The sequence below is a fragment of the Panthera pardus genome, unplaced genomic scaffold (genome assembly GCF_024362965.1).
Source record: "Panthera pardus isolate Hobbes unplaced genomic scaffold, ASM2436296v1 HiC_scaffold_1, whole genome shotgun sequence".
Lineage (NCBI taxonomy): Eukaryota > Metazoa > Chordata > Mammalia > Carnivora > Felidae > Panthera > Panthera pardus.
In genome coordinates this window covers 11236218-11258486 of record NW_026526654.1, presented here as the reverse complement: position 1 = coordinate 11258486, position 22269 = coordinate 11236218, and the positions used below count along the sequence as shown (strand labels likewise).

The following is a 22269-nucleotide window of genomic DNA, read 5'->3' as shown; positions in this document are numbered from 1 at the left end:
CGCCCAAGGTGGGGCTTGAACTCACAACCCTGAGATCAAGAGTCGCACACACTACTGACTGAGCCAGCCAGGTGCCCGGTACACGTCTTTTTCAGTAGAGGCCAGTGTGGTTACCTGGGGAGGAAGGTGGGGAGACGTGAGCCTGGACAGTAAGTCGGGACAGGCTTATAGAACTGCAGAGACGACCTCAGGACTTCGAACTTTACCTTAGGGGCAGTGGAGCCAGGCCTGCCCCTCCCTGCCCATACGACCTCATATCTTCAGAATCTTGTAGTTCTTAGATTTTCCACCCCCAGGGACATCCTGAAGGACTCCTGAAGAATGGGTTCTGTCTCCCAGCCCAGCCTTCCCTAGCAGTTATCCTTGAGGGGAGTCGGGGGGGGGGGGGCGCAAGACTGACGAATGGGGCGCTGGGGAGGCTTCTAGGCTGTCGGTAACATGTCTCCCTCTAAGAGCCATGAACACTTCATTCTGCTGTACGCTTAACATTTGTACTTTTTTCTGTATTTGTAAGGGCAAGTACAAATTATAATCAAGAGGCTTGGTTCTCCTAGCTGAAAATAAGGAAACAGGCTCTCCCCCACCGCCCCTTTCTTTCAGAAATTCCTCAGTCCTACTAAAATGGATGTCAGGAGCACCTGGGTGGGTCGGTTGGTGGAGCATCTGACTCTTCATTTGGGTTCAGGTCATGATCCCAAGGTGGTGGGATTGAGCCCCACGCCAGGGTCTGCGCTGAGTGTGGAGACTGCTTAAGATTCTGTCCCTCCCTCTGCCCACTCCCAGGCACACATGTGTGCTCTAAAATTAAAAAAAAAAAAAAAAAAAAAAAAAAAAAGGTTTGTTTTAATTTTTATGAAATGTTTTCTGTAGATGGCTTTAATGGCTAAGGAAGCCTCTGTTGAGTCCTACGACCAGGAAACTCTCAAGGACCCGAGAGCCACCTTTTTTTTTTTTTTTTAAAGTTTCAGATATTTTTTTTAAATGTTTCCTTTTTTTTGAGAGAACATGCATGAGCAGGGGAGGGGCAGAGAGAGGAGCAGAAGATCTGAAATGGGCTCCATGCTGACAGCAGTGAGACTGATCTGGGGCTCGAACTCACAAACTGCAAGATCTTGACCTGAGCCAAAGTCGGATGCTCAACTGACTGAACCACCCAGGTGCTCTGAGTTTCAGGTATTTATTAACCAGTGTAAACCCCAACACGACACACTAACGCGATCTCGTGCATGCAGAGGGGAAAGGTCTCCTGGGCAAGTGGAAAATTGTGCGGATGGCTTCTAGAAGACCTTCAGTCTAAGCAGCTTTATAGTGAAACATTTCCTTTCTTCAGTTTGCGGCATCAACGCTCAGTAAACAGAACTTGTATTGATCACTGGGACCCCGTTTGTTTGCTAACATCCATCAGAGCTAAGAGCCACCCTTCTGAAATAAAGTCATCAAGGAAGGAAGAGGGACGGGCCGGACGTGTCATCTGACTGCACGTCACAAACCCCACCTGATCTCACAAGTGTCACTCACCTGGCTCTATGAGAGTGAGAGTTCTGTCTTTGCAATCCTGTTAGCGGGCTGCCTGTGACCATGTCCCGTTCTGATTTAATGTTACTCAACAATAAACTTTGCTTTCTCTTCTGCCTTTGTGGAGAGGTTTTTCCAGGTTGGGAAGAGTTCTTGTTTTTTAATACTTCCCCAACATATTTCATACTTCAATAAAGAGGTCAAGATATGCTTTTTACAAGTAACGCTAAGTTAGCCCACAGTGAAGGAAGAAAGGATTCCCACACTACTGATGTTAACAAAACACAAAAAATGCTCCAAACTTCCTGGGTGATACATGATTTTGTAAGAAGTGTAATGAGTACAGGTAGCTTTTCACTTTTAGTCTAGGTCTGAAACACAACAAGTTTAAAACACGAATGAGAGAACATAGAGAGTATTCGGAAAAGTGCAATTCTGACAAAGGTAGGCAGGAGTGCAGCTGCTGGTTAGCAGGTTGAGAAAGCGAGTACCTGGGAGATCAGAGACACCAGGCTCCAGGCTTCCTGAATGTGTGACCTCGGGGAAGTTCCTCACACTAACTGTGAAGTCCCCACCACGCATCACACTTCAGGCACTCTGCAAGCAGCACTGTATGGGCGTTATTTCAAAAAATTGTGCAGGTTGAAAAAAGATGGATACAATTATCGTCCCCGTCACAAAGATAAAGAAAGCAGGACTCAAGGTAATAAAGTGGCTTGTCCAAAGTTGGAAAGAAGTTAGTGGGGCCAGAAATAACTCACCAGCTGAGTCCTAACCCCTGGAATGGCCTCATCGCATTAAACATCTAATTCCAAAACAGGTCATTTATCACCGCTCCTCATTGCCTCCCTCAGTTTCCTCACCTGTGAAATGGGCATGAGCGCTTAGCACTACTACAAGAACGAAATGAGAGACTGTTAACAGGTGTGCTTCCCACAGCACCAGGACTATATTCAGTATTAAGCTGCCACTTGAGAAATGGAAAAAACCTGCAAAAGACTCTTTCTTTACAAAATAAATGGTCGCTTGAAGCGTGAAAAATCAAACTGGGGTCACTCACCAAGCATGGCCAAGGTGTGCATGATCATAGACAGTTGGTCCACAGCTATACCTAGGAACACAGTTACAATCCATCACGTGAATCATACTTGCAAGAAAGGACACCACATTCTCAGGGTATCATAGAACCACGTTTGGGGGATTCCCAGCCCAAGCCTGTCAAGTACCCGTGACTACAGCACAGTATCTCCAACTGTGCCGCCACGCACTTGTCACTTACTGGATGCTTTCCACCTGAGAACCTTCCGACGCACAGTCCTTCCCGCCCTGGTCCCCAGCACCCCGGTCCCCCAGGTCCCCGGCGGCTACCAGGAGGCGGCGTCCGCGCTGCCCACGATCAAGGGGTCCTTCCTCCGGGTAAGGCTGTTGTACACCTTGACGCCCGTGTCGTGGCCCGCCGGCTGCAGCCAGCCCTGCCCGCGCGTCCCCGACGCCGCCCGCTCCGGACCGGGCCAGGCCCCCAGGCCCAGCGCCGCCCGCAGAAGCTGGGGCCCCACGCCCGCCCCGCACGCTCGCAGCATGGCCTGCAGGCGCGCGGCTCGGAGCCTGGGGACCTGCGGCCGCGGGACAGGCTCGCCACGCCCACTCCGGGAGGGACTCGCACTGGGCCCGCCCACCCGGAAGAGGGCCTCCAGATCCCGCCTACCCCGGAAAAGGCTTTCCGTGACCTGTCCAACCCAGAACGGCGGACGCCCAGGCCCCGCCCAACCCGGAAAAGGATCTGACCACGCCACGCCCATCCCGGAAGGGGTCGCAGCCCTGCCCGCCCATTCCGGAAGATGACCTGCCTCGGCCTTGTCAACCCCCGAAGAAGGGGTCGGGAAGTGGCCGCGGCGCCTCCCACAGGCATGTGGCGCCTGCTGCGGCGCTGGGGGCGGGGCGCGGCGCGGGCGCGGGAGGAGGTAGGAAGAGGCGCTCCTTCGCGTCCGGAGGAGGGGGCCCTTCTCCCTGGAGCCCGTCGTGCGGGCTGTGCGCTGACGAATTAGGGCCGGTGCCCACCTCCCGCCCGTGCCGGAGTTCACCGTGCGGGCACACGCCTCCGGCTTCTCGCCTGTTCAGGAAGCACGTCTCACCCCAACACAACACGCAGCACATCAGCACCCCTACGCAGCACGTCTGCACCCCAACACAGCACGTTTGTGCCCCAGCGCACACACACAGCAAACACATCACCTCAACACAGAACGTCTGCACCCCAACACAGCAACGTATGATCCCAATGTGCACAAGGCACGTGTGCACCCCAGCACAGCATATTGATACCCCAAGACGCACACAGCACGTCTCCACTTAACAGCACAAGGCACACTTGCACCCCAAGACAGCATTCTGTCTCCGGATGCAAGACCAAAGCTTGGAAACCGCCCCATTCATCAAGTGCCAGTAGTGGGAAGTGTCTACTTGGGATTCATTAAGGTTAAACATTCTATATCATCTCCTCTCGAGAACAAAAACAATCTGAATTGCGGTTTCAGTGGGACTTTTAAAAGGCGGATTCATTTGAAGTCGCTTTCATATTGTCTTGACAAAAGTACCCTTACTGATGTCTTGCAAAACAATGTCTCAAAAAAGAGAGAGAAAGAGAAAGAAATCCCCTTTGTTTTTACATTCCTCAAAACCGCACAGAGGTCCCTAAATTGTTTTTTTTTTCTTTTCTTTCCTTTTTTTGGTTTGTTTTGGTCATTCAGTTGAAAGGAAAATTCTTAACCAGAGACAAAATGGTATGTTCCTTATTTTTTTCTTTCTTTCAAGATCCCTGAAGTCTAATTCTGCAATTGTACTTCAAGCTAAATTGTAATCCAACGTAAACTCTGTTCTAATGCATAGTGCTGAAGCGTTAGAACCTGTGGTTGAGAATTAGGCGACTTCTCCCTCAGTGCTAAGCACAGGCTCCCTGACTCCTCAAAGTCCTACTGGCAGGTTATCCCTCCCTTGCTCTCTGCATCCCTATTTTGGTTCCTTTGTTACTGTCTCTTATTTGTAGTACAATGTGTATATTTTTCTGAGTACTTGAGATTGTAAATTTTTTTGAACTCTCTCACTGTAAGCAGATTAAATTCAGCAAAGGGTTGCTGAATTACTCTGTGAAATCCACCTGTTGTGCCTGTGGGAGGAAATCTGGGCAGTAAAATATCTGGTAGGGAAAGCTCTGGTCCAGATATTAGATGTGCTGGTAAAAGAGGAAAATGAACAAAAGGCAATCTGTGACAACACACAGAATTCACGGGAAAGGCTAGAAGTTTTGAAAACAGATTTAGTAACACTGAAGACCAAATCCTACACATGAATCTGTATAGCTGGCATGTTTGAATTGGCCATAGAAAAGTCATGACTTTTAAATGAACAATGGGATCTTCTGTCTTCAGAAAACCGGTCGTGTAATATGTTCAGCCCTAACTGGCAGCAATTCTACTTTTTCTTAAGTCTTCTGGAAATCATCAAAACTATGATAAACATAACCCTCTATTTAATGATACAGAATAATTAAAATATGATTAATTATGAATAATTAAAATACAACTCCTTTTGCAGGTTGAATATTCAGGTATAGTAAAAATGACTGGGAAGATTAGCAAATATATTCCCAAAAAAGAGAATCCTGTTAATTTGGAGGGACTCGTCCTCCCGCTGGGTCAGAACAAAGAAGTATATTAGAATTAATGATTTCAGGGGCACCTGTGTGGCTCAGCGGGTTAAGCGTCCTACTCTTGATTTCGGCTCAAGTCATGATCTCATGGTTCATGGGTTTGGGCTTTGCAGTGTGGAGGCTGCTTGGGATTCTCTCTCTCTCCCTCTCTTTCTGCCCTTCTCCTGCTTGCTCGCTTCCTCTCTCTCAAAAAAAAAAAAAAAAAAAAAAAAAAGAAATAATAATAATGATCTCAAAGTATCTTGAACGCCATTTCCTAGTCCTTAATGACAACCAAAAATGTAGTTCTCAGTAATACCTTTGCTTTTAAGGCCAAGTCTTGCAAACCCAAAGTAGGGTAGATAAGGTAGCACAGTGTTTAAGGTATTTCAAGTTTGAAATAAATGTGTTATTTTTTTTAAGCACCTGAAAAGAAACAAACAAAAACTGTATGTTCACTTCTGATTTTATTCCCCCATGAGTTTGAGTATCACCAGTTAAACTAGAAATATAATTCAGAAAAAAAATGTAATATCCATCTTTGCAACACACTCCAAAGAGCAGAACTAAAACAGCCAGGGTTCTTCGATGTATTTTCAGAATTACTTTTCCTTAGTAGTATATTTAAAATGCATGATCATAGTTACGTTTTAGCCTTTGGTCTTCTAACCTTGTTCAGAAAACTGTTAAGTCATTGTTATGTTTTTTAAGAACTTTATAAAGCTAATAAAATATTTTCTGACTTTTTAGCCCACAGGGTAAACTATCTTATAGAATGTAAGCTCCTTAGTCACTGCTGTATCCCCAGGGCCTAGGCAGTAGCTAGCACCTGGTTGGCACTCACGAAATATTTCTTGTTGAATGATTAAGATAACCTTTTGTTTCTGTGTCTGTGAAGACCATGGAAACATGAAAGGAATCATTATTCAGATAATATCGTGATTTTTAAAAAAGATAACCTAGTTCAGGGGCGCCTGGATGGCGCAGTGCGTTAAACTTCCGACTTGGGCTCAGGTCTCATGGTTTCTGAGTTTCAGCCCCCAACAGGCTCTGTGCTGACAGCTCAGAGCCTGGAACCTGCTTTGGATTATAGGTCTTCTCTTTCTACCCCTCCCCCGCTACCCCCTCCCCCTCTCCCTGTCTCTCAAAAATAAATAAACATTTAAAAAAAAATTTTTTTTTTAAGATACCCTAGTTCAAACTGGCTTATCCCTGGAAGCAGTAAATTATGTCTTACCTTTATTCTTAAATTCAGACAAACACTCATTCTAGAGCCAATAAATGCAAAGATCTACTAATAAGTACTTAAAAATTTTTTGTCTGCTCTCAGAGAAAAGTAATTATTTTTTAGTAATTATTTTTCTTATTCAACTTTGTATCCTATCTCTATCCCATATACCATTTCTATTGTCACATAATGTCATAGTATTCAAGTCTTTTCGTGCAGACTAGTGGCCAATACATTTTGTTGTATAAAATGAAATGAAACTTCATCGTTTGCTTTAAACTGAGCCAAGACTGAAAGAAGTGTGAATCCATAAGTAAAATAACTATTTTCCCAATTATCAAAGCGAGCATTCTTTTGATGTGGGGAAGGGATGAAGGGGTTTAAGAGTGAAGATCAAATCTATTTACTTTAAAGTGCTACATTCTTCGTCGTTTATCACCGCAACAACGTTGGAACGAGAACCAACCATTTCAAAGACAAAACAGCTCGATTTAGTCTCATTTGCTCTACTGGCATCCCTCTCACAAAATGCCGTACGATCGCTGGAATGAGTACCACCGGATAACAACCTATTTTATAAAAGTCGGACTGATCTGAAATATTAGTGGCTTACACACAGTAATTTATTTTTCTTTACTTTTTATTTAAAGATTTTATTTTTAAGTAATCTCTACACCCAACTTGGGGCTGGAACTCACTGCCTGGATGGAGATCAGGAGTCGCAGGCTCCACGGGCTGAGCCAGCCAGGCGCCCCTAACATACAGTAATTTAAAAATCGCCAATGGCCTGGCCTATTGACAACATGCCTCCCTTCGCCGAGCACTCCGAGTTTGCACAGCAGTTGAGCGCCCTGGCTCGGAGTCTGTGGAGGAGCATCCCGCGGGATCCAGGGCACCTGCTCAGCCCGCAGAGACCGGGAGCAGGTAGAGCTGAGCCAGCTACACGGTCAGAGACCCCGACAGGACACCCCGCCCACCTGGGGGAAGGAAGCCTGCGAGCTGCACAGGATCGCTGCAGCGGAGGCCCGCCCCGGAGGCACCAGCTGTGGCCGTAGAGGCCGGAGCCCAGAGGACAAAGGCGGAGCGCGGCCACGCCCACGGGGCGGGGCCTCTGCCGGAAGCGGCGGGCCTGCGCGCTGGTCCGTCGCCTAGGCAACGGGATCGTCTGCGCGGGGCTTTTCAGAAAACCCAAATCCGGGAGCTTAGGGTGGGGAGAGAGGCCGTGGGGGGAGGGGAGAGGCCGAGATGGCAAGGGGAGAGGGTCCCGGACGCCTGCCCCGCCCCGATCTGAGTGGCCTTTCGAATAAGATCGGATCCCAGGGCACAGTCGGGATGGGGTCGGGATCGCCCGCCCTCTGCGGGAGCCCGGCTACGAATGCAACTCCCCTCTTGGGCCCCTTTGTCTCCAAGCCGCTCGGCACTGGGCTCCAGCCGGCGACACAAAGGGAAGGCGGTGAGGACCGCGCAGGCGCGCGAGCCGCTGAGGTTGCTGGGAGCGGTGGTCCGGCCGCCTAATGGTAGGTCTCCTCCCTCCCGGGCCGATGGCTTCCCTGGCCGTGCAAGTACGCATGCGCCACCACTTCCGCCCTGCACGGCGCGCCCCCTCCCTCCGCCCCCCGCGGGACGCGGGTTTCTCGTAGTAAGAGCGTGGGAGGGGTTATCCTCACTCGTCCCGCCTCTCCTTCGGTTTGATTGGGCTATCGAGGAAGGGCGGCGAGCGGATTGGGTCTTGGCGTTGCCAGTCTGTTTCGGGCCTTACTTATGCCCGGCTGCGCGGCGGGGCTCTGGAGAGTGAGGGGCTGGGTGTGGATAGGGAGGTGGCAACCCAGGCGAGCGATGGCCTCGGCGGCATTGGTACCACGACTAAGTCGGTTCCGACCGGGTCTTCGGCGAGGCCGGCTGCTCCCCACGTTCCCCGGTGGGCGTGCACTGCCGCCCGACAGGCTCTGCTTCCAAGTGCGAAACTCCTAGTAAAGTTTGCGCTTCGCCCGCCGCCCCTGTTCCCGCGACCCCTTCCCCAGCCAAAGTGACAGACAAAGCCACACCCCCCGCGCGGCCGGGCCGGTGAGGGGCGTGATGCGGCGGGGGCGGGGCCCGCGGGGAGGGGGCCGTGGGGGGGCGGGGCGCATGCGCGGTGCGGGGGGCCGAATGTTTCCCAAGTGTTTGAAACTGGTATTTGGGTTCTCCACGTTGGACAAGTGCGGCGCGGCGGGCGGCGCGCGCCCCTTCCCGCGCTCGCTCGGCCCCGGCCCCGGCCCTTGCGCCGGGGTGCGCGCCCGCACGCGCAGCCCGCGCCCGCCCCGCGCCCGAGGCCGCCGAGCGCCGGCCCGGCCCGCCAGGCGCCGGGTCCCCGGGCCCAGGCGGCGCGGCTCGCAGATGTAGCGGCGCGGGGCCGGCCGGAGGGGGGGCGCCGGCGGGCGGGAGCTTTGCATTTTGCAGCGCTGGGCTCCGAGGGGGCGGGGGCTGGAGGAAGCGGAAAGCCGCGCCGAGTCGCCGGGGACCTCGGTGAACCATGTTGAGCCCTGCCAACGGGGAGCAGATCCACCTGGTGAACTATGTGGAGGACTACCTGGACTCCATCGAGTCTCTGCCATTCGACCTGCAGAGAAACGTCTCGCTGATGCGGGAGATCGACGCGAAATACCAAGGTACGGCGGGATGGATGGGCGGGGGCGGCCGCTCCATCCCCGCCGGTCGCGGCGCGCCGCGGGGCCGCGGGCCGTCCTGTTCCCCGCCCGGAGGAGCCGCGGGCCCGCGGAGGTGGCCCCGGCCGGGCAGGAACAAAAGGTCTGGAGCGTCTTTGATTCGCCAAGGTCCTTGTGCGCGAAGCCCGGACACGGAGGAGGAAGGAGGAACGAGAGGTCTCAATGCCAGGCTGCGCGAGCAAAGCGCTCTTTGTAGTGAAGTGACGAGGCGGGGTGCTGCGGGGGAGGGGGCGCAGGGGGGCGCAGGCTAGGGCGCCGAGGGAGGGATGTGCCGCGGTAGCTGGGGCTGAGGGGCGCAGCGACGGGGCTGCGCGCAGGGCTTCTGGGAGGGCGCTGCGGGCGGCGGGTCCCCTGCTCTGCTTGCCATCCCCGGAGCCACCCCCACCCAGTCCCGAATCTGAGTGTTATATAAAGTCCGGGGTCGGCACTCCGCGCGGTGTGGCCCCGGCCGCCTCCGCCCCCGCGCAGCCCCCCGGGCCTCCCGTGGAGCTGGACACCGAGTGAGGGCCGCCGTGTAGGGGGTGGCGCGGCCGGGTGTAGTTCGCTGAGGGCTAGGGCTTTATTCTGTGCGTGCGGTGGGGAAGGGGAGAGGAAGAGAGGGAAGGGAAGGGAGGATGGGTCGAGGAAGTCGCCCATCTGTGCTCGGGGGGCGCGGGCAAAGATTGTCTGTTTGCAGAGGAACATGGCAGGGGAGAGGACCTGTGGGTCGTTCTCTGCAGCCCCGGCTGCCCAGAGTTCCGGACAGAGGAGGAGGGTTCGTGTCCGCTGGGAATTGTTGGCTGTTGGGGAAACTTTCCTGCCAGGTCAGGCACGGCAGTGGGGGCTGCGTATGGGACGCGGATCGTCACTCGGAGTTTACTAATGTTTACAGGGCTGCGCAGCAGGGAAACGGAAGCGTGGGGGGGGGGGGGAAGGTGGGAAGCAGCCGCACGCCCCGAAGCGCAACGGGCACCCCTGCGGGCATGGCGCCCCCTGCGCGCTCTAGCCGAGTCTCTGCTTCGCAGCGACTTTTATAGGGGTCTTATTAGCATATTGCGAACGTCCCGCTTTGGCTTCCCTGTGATTGGTCTCGGCGTCCCCCATGGAATGTCCTTATCCATCCGCTGCTGAGTTATTGGTTGCTGCGCCGGAGGAGGGTGGGCATTGCGCAGTGACTGGCACGGGTCTCTGTTTCCGCTGCCTTCTTTTTTCTTCAGAGGGGCGGGGAGGAGGAGGGGAGTCGAGTTGATTTGAATGTCTTCGGGTCGCCCGGCCTCCGGCCTGGGATTGGCCATTGGCGCTGCTGGGGTGGGCCGTGTTCGTCGATCCTGTGCTGTGATTGGAGCCCCGCTCGGCCTCCGCCCTACGGCCCGGCGATCCCCACAGGCGGTGGCTCTCGGGGCGGGGCGCGACGGCCGCTGACCGCCTCCTCATTGGCTGGGGGCCAGGCCCCGCCCCTGTCCCTCAGGGGCTCGAGCCTGGCCATTTCCGGCCGCGGAGCAATGGCGGCGTCCCGGTGCCGGAGCTGCAGAGGTTGCAGCTCAGGCCTCCCTCCCCGGGCCCGTCGATGGTCCAGGTCCGCGCGGAGCGGGGGAAGCGTGAGGGGACAGGGGCCGGGCGCAGGGCGAGCCGGGACGGCGACTCGGTGCAGAGGTCAAAGGGAGTCGTCGCCCTCACCGTCCGTTAGCGCCTACAGGAAATTTCAAGATGACAGTGTTTGTGAATTCATCTAGCATCCCCTCGAAGTTACTTTGTTGCTGCTTCGGGATCAGGTGTCTCCAGTACAGCCTGCACCCGCGGCGGGGCTGGTTGCTCCTGCGGGGAAGACGGCGTGCCCGCGGGCAGCCGGTGCCGCCGAGTGAGCTGCCGGTAATGGTCACCCCTCGCCTGGGGGCTCCGCTGTGCATGTGGGGGTGTGCACCGTACGTGGGAACACTCGGGCTTTTCGTTCGAAGGGCCTGTGTTGCGGGTCAGACTTGCTTAGTACGCATCAACTGGAGACTGCTTCATAAAGATGGATTATAATTAGTTTACCAATTTTAAATGTTATTTGAGGTTATGCTTGGATTATTGAATTCAGACTTATTTTTGCGTTATGTTTCAAGTATTTTAAAAATACCCACCTCGCAATGGAAGTCAGCTTCATAAAGAACACCAGTGCAGCCTTTTATACATTGGCCAGATCACATTAAATTTTGCTACAGTCTCACTTAATCCTTAAATTCTTTCCGTGGTACCATTGCTTGCCTACAGTGATGTTGGTGTGGAGCGTTTCAGAAGGAACGTCAGCAGCAGTTTGAGCTGGTGGAACTGAAGAAGCTCCTGAAAGTGTCCTGGCAGGGCGCCCGCGCAGTTAGAACTGGTGGTGGTCTTGTTACAGTGTGTACTTAACTGGCTTTGCTGATGGAACGGTGTACTTGGAGAGTCTCAGAAATTAAGCCATTGTGTAGGGAACAGAATTACTTCTGGGTAATTTTGTGATGTCATTTTTGTTTCTTTCCCAAGACTGAGGCCTCACATGGATATAAGTTTGCTTGTGATATAAAAGAAGCCATACCTTACTGATTTTAATATTAGCAATAAGGTAAAATCGTTCTCTCTTCTATCAAAGAGTAACATTGTCGTTAGAAATTTGGTTACTTGAGGGGCATCTGAGTGGCTTGGTTGGTTGGTTAAGCATCTAACTCTGAATCGGTGGCTCAGGTTCATCTGAAGGTTGGTGAGTTCAAGCCCTGTGTACAGTTCTGCGCTGACAGTGCTGACCGTCCTTGGGATTCTCTCCCTGACTCCCCCGCTTGCTCTCTCTCAAAATAAACTTAAAAAAAAAAAAAAAAAAAAGGTTACTTGATTAAACCAGATAATAGTTTTGTAATGTGCAATCAATTTAAAAATACGTTGCAGAAACTCATATTTTAATATCTATGAAACAGAACTTAGATACCTTGAGCCTATTTTCAGAATTACTCTAAGACGCTATGAGACTGTGGGATTCCTCCTTTCTGGTGGCAGATAGTCTACGTTGTTCAATTAGGAAGTATCTTCAGAGCTCTCTTTTTTGTTTTCTTTATTTTTGAGAGAGAGAAAGAGAACATGGGGGAGAGAGAATCCTAAGCAGACTCCACACTGTCAGTGTCGACGCAGAGCCTGATGTAGAGCTTGAACTCATGAACCTTGAGATCATGACCTGAGCTGAAATCCAGAGTTCAATACTTAATGGAATGAGCCACCCAGGCACCCCAGAATACTTACATTTAGGTAAGCTTCAGGGTTGGCCTAAGTGCCTGTGTTTATTTCAGTGTTAGGTTTATGCCTTATAACTATTTGAAGATAAGATCTGGAACCCTTGCAGGTTACATTTTATACATCACCGACTGCTCCCCTGCCCCCCTCACCACCGGCCCCTGCTCCCCTGCCCCCCTCACCACCGGCCCCATACATACACATACTTCCTGGTTGGAGAGTAGAATTGCATTATTTTAAGAGACTACAGAGGGTTTCAGGGAAAAAAAAATCTGATACTATTTATTGATATTTAATAATCTCTACACCCATCATGGGGCTGGAACTCACAACCCTGAGAGATCAAGATTTGTGTGCTCTTCCGACTAAGCCACGTGCCCCTGATTCTATTTAGATTTGTTACTGTTTGGGGAAAATAACTGGGAATTTCTATTTGTATTTCAATAGCTTTTGGCAAGAATATTTACTTTATTTTGATCAAGATAATTTAACAACTTTTATTTCTTGGGAAATTTCCTAATTTTCCCAAGTTACATTTTCCAATCATATAGTGTCTGTACAGAGTTTTTGGGGCTTTTTGTTTTTTTGTTTTGTAAGATTTTATTTTTAAGTAATCTCTATACCCAATGTGGGGCTTGAACTCGCAACCCTAAAATCAAGAGTCACATGCTCTACAGACTGAGCCAGCCAGGCATCCCCTGTACAAGGTTTAAATATAGTACTGAGGGTTTTTGTTTTTGGTAATGTTTTAAAATCTGTTTGTTTTTATAGATATGAATGTGTATTGTCTTAAGCAGTAAATGCGAAAGCAAAATGTGACACCCTTGTTTCAAAGCAAAGCTAGGTTGTTGGGCTTTATTGTGACAAACCATTCTTGTTTTCAGTAAATACGGAGGAATAATGTGGTAGGAGGAGAAAGATGTGACAAACTGAGGCTCTGGGTCACTGGGTACTATTTATATACGTTCTCTAACAGGGTATTCTAGACATTGGTACATTAAAATGAAGGAAATACAGGCCTTTAAGTTAGAAGAATATTTGAATAAAATAATGGAAATATAGGACATAAATCATTAATTTTATAGAAAATAAAAGTTTGGGTGCCAGCACTTCATCTAAATTTAAACTTTTCCTCGTCCTTGCCCATTCCGAGAAACGTTCCTCATGCTTCTGAATGCACAGAGCCCCCCGGGGGGCTCTGAGCGGCACCTCGCTGAACCGGAACGGTGTTGGCATCTGTATTTAGTTCCAGGGATTTTTTTCAATAGAGAAAAACGGTGCCCCCTCGAAAGGCCTGTAGGTTGCAGGATTTTCATCCTAGGAAATCTTGCAGCGATCGTTTCTGTGCTTCGCCATTGCTTTCTCCTAGACTGGAGAATCAAATAAAAGGTTCAGCAGTGTTTGTGGCATGGGTGTAATGCTTCTTTTTCCCTCTGCAGAAATCCTAAAGGAGCTGGATGAGTACTATGAGAAATTTAAACGTGAGACAGACGGTGTCCAGAAGAGGAGAGTGTTACACTGCATTCAGAGAGCCCTGATTCGGAGCCAGGAGCTGGGAGACGAGAAGATCCAGATCGTGAGTCAGATGGTGGAGCTGGTGGAGAACCGGACCAGGCAGGTGGACAGTCACGTGGAGCTCTTTGAGGCCCACCAGGAGGTCAATGACACCACTGGCCACAGTGGCAAAGCCGGCCAGGATAAGTCCAAGAGCGAGACCGTCACGCAGGCGGAAAAGACCAACAGCAAGAGGTCCCGGCGGCAGCGCAACAACGAGAACCGGGAGAACGCGGCCAATCATCACGACCATGATGATGTCACCTCGGGAACGCCCAAGGAGAAGAAGGCGAAAGCCTCCAAGAAGAAGAAGCGCTCCAAGGCCAAAGCCGAGAGGGAGGCGTCCCCTGCAGACCTTCCCATCGACCCGAACGAGCCCACGTACTGTCTGTGCAATCAGGTCTCCTATGGAGAAATGATCGGCTGCGACAATGACGAGTGCCCCATCGAGTGGTTCCACTTCTCCTGCGTGGGGCTGAATCATAAACCAAAGGGCAAGTGGTACTGTCCCAAGTGTCGAGGGGAGAATGAGAAAACCATGGACAAGGCCCTGGAGAAATCCAAAAAGGAGCGGGCTTACAACAGGTAGTTGGCGGAGCTGGGCCCGCAGGGAGGAGAGCACCAGGAGCCCGTGTGTTCCACCACCGCCCGCGCTGATGTGCCAGACGGTCCCATGTGTATTTTTAAAGGATGTTGGGAAAGGAGCTGTTCCTTTTGTCGGGATGGCCGGGATTCTCTGCCTTTGTTTTCATTGCTACACACGTGTAACCAGAGAGTGGTCTGTGGATCAACATTTTAGAAACTACAAATATAGGTTTGAATTAAACACTCAAGTGAGTCTCAGACTGATTTGTTTTTTGTTTTTGGTTGGCTGGGCTGGGGGTGGCCTGGAAGCAACCTAACGCAGTAAATGTGGAAAGAGATTTCACGTAGCTGCTATTTCAATAAAAATAATGTCATCACTTCATGAGTATGTTGAAAAAAATTAGCCGAATTGCTACAAACATAGCCCGTAGCAAATCTGTTTCTTGCTCTAATAATGTCTGTCCATCTAACAATTCAATATAAAGGTTTTAAATTTGAAGATTATTTTGTAGAAAAGGAAATGGTTTAAGTTTTACCTGGCAAACATCTTATATACTGGCTTGTTCCCCAAGTGGCCATTTTTTAAGTGATTGGACATATTTTTTATGAAACGACATGGAAGTGGCTTGGTCATGGAACTTCGAATCACTCTGTGCCATCACACACCCCAGTGTGGCCATACTCATTTACATAAGGCGCGTAAATGTGCATTTCCAAGCGACCCTGTGCTTGTCTCAGGGTCATCAAATGCCACTGTAAGACTAAGGTGTGTTTCCTGTGTGTGCACGAGAGCTGTGCAGACGCGAGGTCGAGAGATAAATTTGGTCTCTTTGCTCCTCTAGCAGGATATTTAATTTGGATGGAAGTAATTTTTAAACTTTTGTTTTACAAATTTGTATACCAGCAGTTTAGATGAAGCCTTAAGCAAGTTCTTTTGTCGTTCTTAATAACGAAGTAGAAGTTATCTAATTGCCAGCAAATAAATGTCAAAGCAGAATATATATGTAGACCAGGGGGTGGGAAATACTGCCCATAAGCCAAATCCAGTTTGCCACCTGTTTTTGTAGGGCCCGTGAGCCAAGAATGAGCTTTATATTGTTAAATGGTTAAAAAAAAATCCTGTTTTATGATACACGAAAATTATAAAATTCAGATTTTAGTGTCCATAAATAAAGTTTTATTGGCACACAGCCATTCTCATCCGCTTAAGCATCGTCTGTGGCTGCTTTTGTACGATGGCAGAGTTGTTTGCAACAGAGACCAAATGGCCCACAAAGCTGATATTATTTTCTGGCCCTGCGCTCAAGAGGTTTGCTGATTTCTGATGTAGACCAACTTCATTTATAGGGGATAATATGGTTCACATTTCTAAGCGGTAAGTGGAGAAGAGAATTTCTTTCGTATAGTCTGCCTTGTAGCCACTTATGAAGCCGTCACAAGGAAGAACTGAGTGGCCGCTGGAGCACACAGGGCTCTGGGTAAACACTAGGTTGTTTTCTGAGTGTTTACTTCATTTGATGAACACCGAGAACATTATCTGTGCCAGATGGAAATCCCTCAGTGTTTTACAGTGAATCCCTGTCATAGAGAACTGTCTGGTGAAGAAATGCGAATTGCAGTTCATTATACCTTCAAATGTGACCTTTTTGCATATCAGGATCTACAAGAAGGCAAAACTTCAGAAACATTTAAGAAAAATTTTTTTTAACATTTACTTATTTTGGGGGAGAGTGTGAGTGGGGGAGGGGCAGAAAGAGGGGGACAGAGGATCTGAAGCAGGCTCTGCACTGATAGGCTGTCAGCACAGAGCCCATCATGAGGCTCAAACCCACAGACCGCAAGACTGTGACCTGAGCCGAAGTCGGGTGCTCGACTGAGCCACCCAGGTGCCCCTTAAGAATCTTTTTGAGTGTTAAGATTAACCTAGACAAATAATAAAAAGCTAAGATACTTGATTAGCAGTCCAGTGGCAATAAAAGTAGTTCAAAAGAATCTTTCCTTCTAGAAAATTCCATTTGCTTTTTCTACTTCTATTTTAATTAGAGCTAACGCTGAAAGTGAAGTTATGGGAGTTAAGATTGAATAGAACACAGTTGCTAATACTGGATTTCTTCATATTTATACAGTTCTGGTGTATGTAAAAGGCTGTAGTAGAGACACATACACAGAGGCTAAACTTTGCTGGGTTTAAACCCATCTTTGTCCCTTAGGGGTTTGATCTTGAATAAACAGCTTAACTCCATCCACGGGTCACTTTTAAAACCCCTATTTCATAAAAGGTGCCTCTGAGAAATAAATAAGTCAGGGTAAGTGGATAAGACAAATGCTGGGTATTTTTCCCCTACCTTTGATGAAGTTTCCCATAAGGACAAAAGCCTAGGCGTTTTTTTCTAAAAATACGGAATGTTACAGAAGCAGATTCTGTTGGATTTGATGGTCTAGGAAGATTTTGTTGACTTAGTGATCTTTAAATCCCTTTTATTATTTCCAGTGAACAGTAAAATCACACGTGAGTACTCAGCACGTCAAGCTTTAGGCTTTAGGTCATGATTAGATACAGTAGAGAGATGCAGGTGGCCGTGGGAAACACTGCAAGGGGGCCAGAGTCTGTGAAACTAGATGAATGCCAGGCTAGCTAACGTGGAACGGCTGCTTAGATTTCTTTGTTTATAAAAGTTTTTAAATTAAGGTATAACTGACCTGTAACGTTTTAGTTTCAGAGGTACACGATAACTCGATGTTTCTATGTATTACGAAGTCGTCACAGTAAGCCTAGTTAACCTGTCACTACAGTTAAACTTTTTTTGTTTAAACTTGTTGATAAGGACTTTTTAAAGATTCACTCTCTTAGCAACTTTCAAATGTGCAATACAGTATTATTAACTGTGGTCATCCTGCTGTACTCCTATCCCTGGCATATTTTACAACTGGAAGTTTGTATCTTTTGACCCCCTCACCCGTTTTGCCCATGCCTGCTCTGGCAGCCATCTATTGTTTGCATTTAATAACTGAGTTACTACGCTTCACATAGACAGTCTAAACTTTGCAGTAGAATGAATACCTCTTTTTATTTACTTTTTTTTTTTTTTTAAGTTTATTCATTTTGAGAGAGAGAGGGAGAGAGAGTCCCAAGCAGGCTCCACACCATCAGCACAAAGCCCAATGTGGGGCTTAAACCCATAAAGCCATGAGACCATGACCTGAGCCGAAACTGAGTCAGACGCTCAACCGACTGAGCCCCAAGGTGCCCCAATTGAATGCTTCATTTTAATCTGGACTGAGGACCTTGGTTCATCCAGGTAACCGGTGTGTACTGACAGCCGTGGCATGGCTTTCTTGGGGCACAGGAGCCTGCGTCCCCATCGTGAGAAGGAACACCGCAGTGGCAGGACCCACAGGCCACCCACCCAGACGACACTGGGGTGTGCTGGTCTTTGTACCCAAGGCTGTAAGAGGCTGCAAGTGCTGACGTAATAACGCATGTACCAACATAAAAGGCATGGTCTTACTATCTACCTACTTTGGAAAGAACGGATGTTTACTCGTAATATCCTTTTGTATCTCATGTTCATAGTGTTCAGAATGTATTAAGGTATCAAACCTCATTAGGCAGAGTTTCAAACATTTTGTCCACGTGCTATTTAAAGACATGATGTGTTTTTTTTGCAGGAGACCAGCCTTTCTGCACCGTCTGTCTAAAGGAATTGCTGATTGCTTGCGATCACTACATGTACGGAACGAGGTCTCGTGGCTGTCGGTCTCCCGCTGTTTCAGCTTGAGCTCTTTAGTCTTGGGGCCCAGGTGCTTTTAAGCAATTTGGGAGGTAGACTTCTGGGTTCGTTTAACCTGGAGAACTGGCTAGTCATCATTTACTGCTGTTGAGGAACTCGTGTTCTCCTTACCCTCCGTCTACAAGCTTGTGGAGGGCTCGGGGGTGGGAACAGCAGGAGAGAGGTCCGTCACGTACCAAAAGGGCCTCTTCAGGGTTTTGTGGGGGCTTTGTTTCCCTCACAGACACCAGTGTGCTGTGTCCCGCTCCCCCAACCCACCAAAAAAGGACAACAAATACATGGTTTTAACTGGAATGAAGGAAAGCATTAGCTCACTTCTCTTGCCTCAAACACTTTGTATTACCTGATTTTGTTCATCAAGATGGGGTCGATGCTTTCTCAACTTAAAATCCCTACTTAGAAGGGCAACCGGGTGCCTTGGTTGGTTAGGTGTCCAACTCTTGATCTCAGCTCAGGTCGTGATCTCTGGGGCCGTGAGCTTGAGCCCCATGTCAGGCTCTGCTGACCGCGTAGAGCCTGCTTGGAAATCTCTGTGTCTGCCCCTACCCCCCACTTGTAATGAATGAACAAAACAGAGAAATCCTTACTTAAAAAGAAGTCCCTGCAAACAGTAACTGGCTAAGTCTTGATTTGTGCCATTCAGTGCTTCATTTTAAACCAGAGTTTTCTTACTAAACAAGAAAATGTCAGGTTTGAGTCAACCTTAAATTATTCAGCCAACATATAAAAGTAACAGCCGCCATGTATCGTCTGCGTGTGCAGGCACCGTGTATACTGTATGTTAAATCTTCCCAACAGCCCTGCCTGGGAAGACATTAGTGTTCCTGGAGAGGATGCCACGACCTGGCAGGGGGCCCACATGTGTCTGCAAAGCCTGTATCCTCTTAGCCACCATCCTGCACAGGAGACGCGCCGGGTGGCAGGCCGTGGCACCATTGGCCCAAAGTAACTGATGTCAGGAGTGGAACCAGGTGTCTACAGTGGTCTCGTCTCTGTCCTTGCTTCCCAGTGTGGTAGGGAATTACCCTCAGTTTATGACCACAAAAACAATAAGATCCAAGAAACTCACATGGTCCAGGAGTAGAGCCGGAATAAGACATCAGGGTGGTCAGCCTGGGGTCTTCGTGGCTGGGCTTCTTACGGGAAGGAAAGACCGATGCTGCCGAGCGCAGCACACACAGGCTTTCCCTCCAGGTGCACCTGCGCCTTGTTCTCGCATGCTTCCTGCCTCGCCTCGTAGTCAGTTTTAGGATTGCATTTCACCCCTAAGACTTTACGCAGTTTACCAGGTGCAGAATGATATGTGAAGTCAGAAGGTCTGAATCGGGACTGGCGGACAGTACAGCCTACCTTGGGGAGGTCAGTTTTCTCGCCCAGCATCCTCCTAGACAACTCTGACCGTGTGTGTCCCGCAGTCTGGGGATGAGCCCAGCTAATGTGCGCACCCACTCTAAGGATGCTGAATCCTACACAATTCTGGTCCATTGTTGATCATTCCAATTAACAGATGTGTTCTGGAAAATGGAGTTGAGGGGCACCTGAGTGGCTCAGTCGGTTAAGGGTCTGACTTTGGCTCAGGTCGTGATCTCACGGTTCGTGGGTTCAAGCCCCGCGTCAGGCTCTGTGCTGACAGCTCAGAGCCTGGAGCCTGCTTTGGATTCTGTGTCTCCCTCTCTCTGCCCCTCCCCCACTCATGCTCTGTCTCTCTCTCTCTCTCTCAAAAATAAGTAAACATTAAACAAAAAATGGAATTGAGATTGCTTACAGCTGGAGAGAAACATCAAGTCCAGCTGTAAAATACAGTGGCGGCTTCGTCTTCCGTCCTTTTGGCGGGGGGCGGGGGGCGCTGCAGCTGCTTTTCCAGAAATGACCCTGTTTCTCTGTGTAGAACCCAGGGGTGGAGAGACATGGTAATCGTCCTGTTGACTCCCCTCTTGATTGAATCCGAGTAGACCCAAAATTAGCTCAGTCACTTCCGTGTGTAGGTGAGGAGACTGAGGCCCAGAACGATGTAGTCGCTCAAGTCAGTGGTAAGGCTCCTGAGCCAGACCTGGGTGGTCTGGTCACCGAGGCCAGTGCCCACGCTGCCGTCTGAGCCTGGGGCTGGCCTCCCTCCTGCGGGCGTGGGGGGAGCTGCTGTCTGCAGAGAGCAGAGGCCTTCAGTAGATGTGTGTTAAGTATATAATCGATCCGTGAATTGACAGAAAAACAAGACATTTTCTTTTCTTTCTTTGACATTTTCTTTTCTAACTTCTAAATGTTCTATGATCACACCTAGGACAGAATTTCAAACTTGGGTAAAGGAAATGTTTTTAGGATAGATGTATAGGCCGTTAGAAATGCAGTATTTCTAAATGATTAATATTTGAGAAATGGAATTTGGTTAGATTTTGGTCACCCAATGCATTTGATATTTTCTACTATGAAGTTTCAAAAGAACAGATGTAAATAATTGTTTGTAGGGTTTATTAACAATTTATCCACTTACAAAGATGCTTGAAATGGTTTGCTGTCTCCCAAATTTATTTCTGCATGAGAGATTGCTTGATAGTTATTTGTTTTCTCTACTGTTGTATTTAAGCATCTTTTGTCTGCAACTAACGGTAACGGACTGACTAGGCCTTAAGCAGAGATGGAAGAGAAACCTTTCAGAAAATCCAGGAAGCAGAGTGGCGCCGGGGACAGGTGGTGATGAGATCTTCACAGATGTGACCTGAGGAACAGTTCTGCACAGGTGGAGAAGACACATGTGGCCCCAACTATGGCCAAGGGCAGATGGCTTGCTAGATGCTGAGCCACGAGTCTGGCTTGGACAGTCAGGTACTGTGTTTGGAGTAAACTTTTCCATTTTTAAAATCCTTCTTGCCCTGATAGATGCTGTGTTTAAAACGGGTAATTACACTGCCACCATGGCAACCAGGCTGTATTTGGCTTCATTCTTTCCACATTACTTGGGATATGCTCAGGGAATGGAAATTAACTTTTATATTTCTTTCTTTTTTTTAAACATGTTTGCACACTTTATTTTTTAAAAATTTTTTAACATTTATTCATATTTTGAGAGACAGAGCGTGAGCGGGGGAGGGGGCAGAGAGAGAGGGAGACACAGAATCTAAAGAAGGCTCCAGGCTCTGAACTGACAGCACAGAGCCCGACGCGAGGCTTGAAACCACAGACCGTGAGATCATGACCTGAGCTGAAGTTGGACGCTTAACCGACTGAGCCACCCAGGCGCCCTAACTTTTATATTTCAAGGTAAGTAAAAATTAGGTGGTGAGGACTGTAATTATTCTGTGGTCAATACACATGATTTTCAAAATATTTGTGACACTTTTCATCATTGATCTCCTCCCTAAACATGATTAAAACTTGGCCAACAGTGAAATACTCTCAGGGCACAAAGATCTGCCAGAAAACATCAGGTAGTTGAAGGCAGTGACCCATAAGGATGGACTTTCCTAGAACCTTTCACGGCTCATCATTCGGTGTCAAAGGCTAATAAGGAGCATTTCACTTTGCAAATTTTGAAACCTTATTCCTGGACTCAAGAATATTAACAAAAGGAGAGACCCAACTGAGCTGCAGAAGGGAAGGGTGAGAACAGAATGTGTGAGGACAATTCTGAAAACAGTTTGCAGGTTTATTCATGTTACTCTGTATTTAAAAGTTATCTGAACATTCAGTGTCCAGTAAGCACATCATTCACACTTAAGAACCTCTGACAGGACCTGCCGGTGTGGAGCAAATCTTAGAGGCTGCAATTCCTGCCACTGAGTTTGTACCAGCACAACCTACTTTTCGAAAAATACAAAACAGCTGAACAGACCACAGGGGAGCAAATTGGTTCATACTGGCAAAAACTTACTGTGGTGGGATTACTGTTATAAGCGGGGCCAATGTCTTGCGGAAACAAAATACATGGACGGATATGCTAATTTTATTTCTTCTTTTGCTCCTATAAGGCTACTTCACAGTAAGAGTCTTAGA

The 22269-nt window shown here is 48.8% G+C and overlaps 2 protein-coding genes across 6 annotated transcripts in view; one reads left to right on the top strand and one right to left on the bottom strand.

Moving 5' to 3' along the window:
- Window positions 1-3180, bottom strand: part of CARS2 (cysteinyl-tRNA synthetase 2, mitochondrial) — a 45075-nt gene extending 41895 nt beyond the window's left edge. Inside the window, exons 1-2 of one of the 3 annotated variants that reach the window (XM_019443902.2) lie at window positions 2884-3179; window positions 2576-2626 (exon numbers count right to left, since the gene is read on the bottom strand). In XM_019443902.2, the coding sequence (XP_019299447.1) occupies window positions 2576-2626; window positions 2884-3095 (263 nt within the window). In that variant the 5' untranslated portion in view covers window positions 3096-3179. Of the gene's footprint in view, window positions 1-2575; window positions 2627-2883 lie in introns of all 3 variants that reach the window. The other 2 variants (XM_019443904.2, XM_019443903.2) reach the window with 2 other exon arrangements.
- A 4597-nt stretch (window positions 3181-7777) lies between these two features.
- ING1 (inhibitor of growth family member 1) lies at window positions 7778-14739 on the top strand. Of its 3 annotated transcripts, none has more exons than XM_019443898.2 (2): window positions 7778-7945; window positions 13792-14739. In XM_019443898.2, the coding sequence occupies exons 1-2, from the start codon at window positions 7804-7806 to the stop codon at window positions 14493-14495; spliced, it is 846 nt and encodes a 281-aa protein (XP_019299443.1). In that variant the 5' UTR covers window positions 7778-7803; the 3' UTR covers window positions 14496-14739. The 3 variants fall into 3 exon arrangements, with proteins under 3 accessions (XP_019299443.1, XP_019299445.1, XP_053744729.1); XM_019443900.2 differs by lacking the exon at window positions 7778-7945 and adding an exon at window positions 8597-9076; XM_053888754.1 differs by lacking the exon at window positions 7778-7945 and adding an exon at window positions 12226-12367.
- The last annotated feature ends 7530 nt before the right edge of the window (window positions 14740-22269 follow it).

Coding starts and splice junctions, on each gene's coding strand:
- ING1 (XM_019443898.2), top strand. CDS start 7,804: ATGCAACTCCCCTCTTGGGCCCCTTTGTCTCCAAGCCGCTCGGCACTG. Junction 7,946..13,791: donor GGTGGTCCGGCCGCCTAATG/GTAGGTCTCCTC, acceptor TTCCCTCTGCAG/AAATCCTAAAGGAGCTGGAT.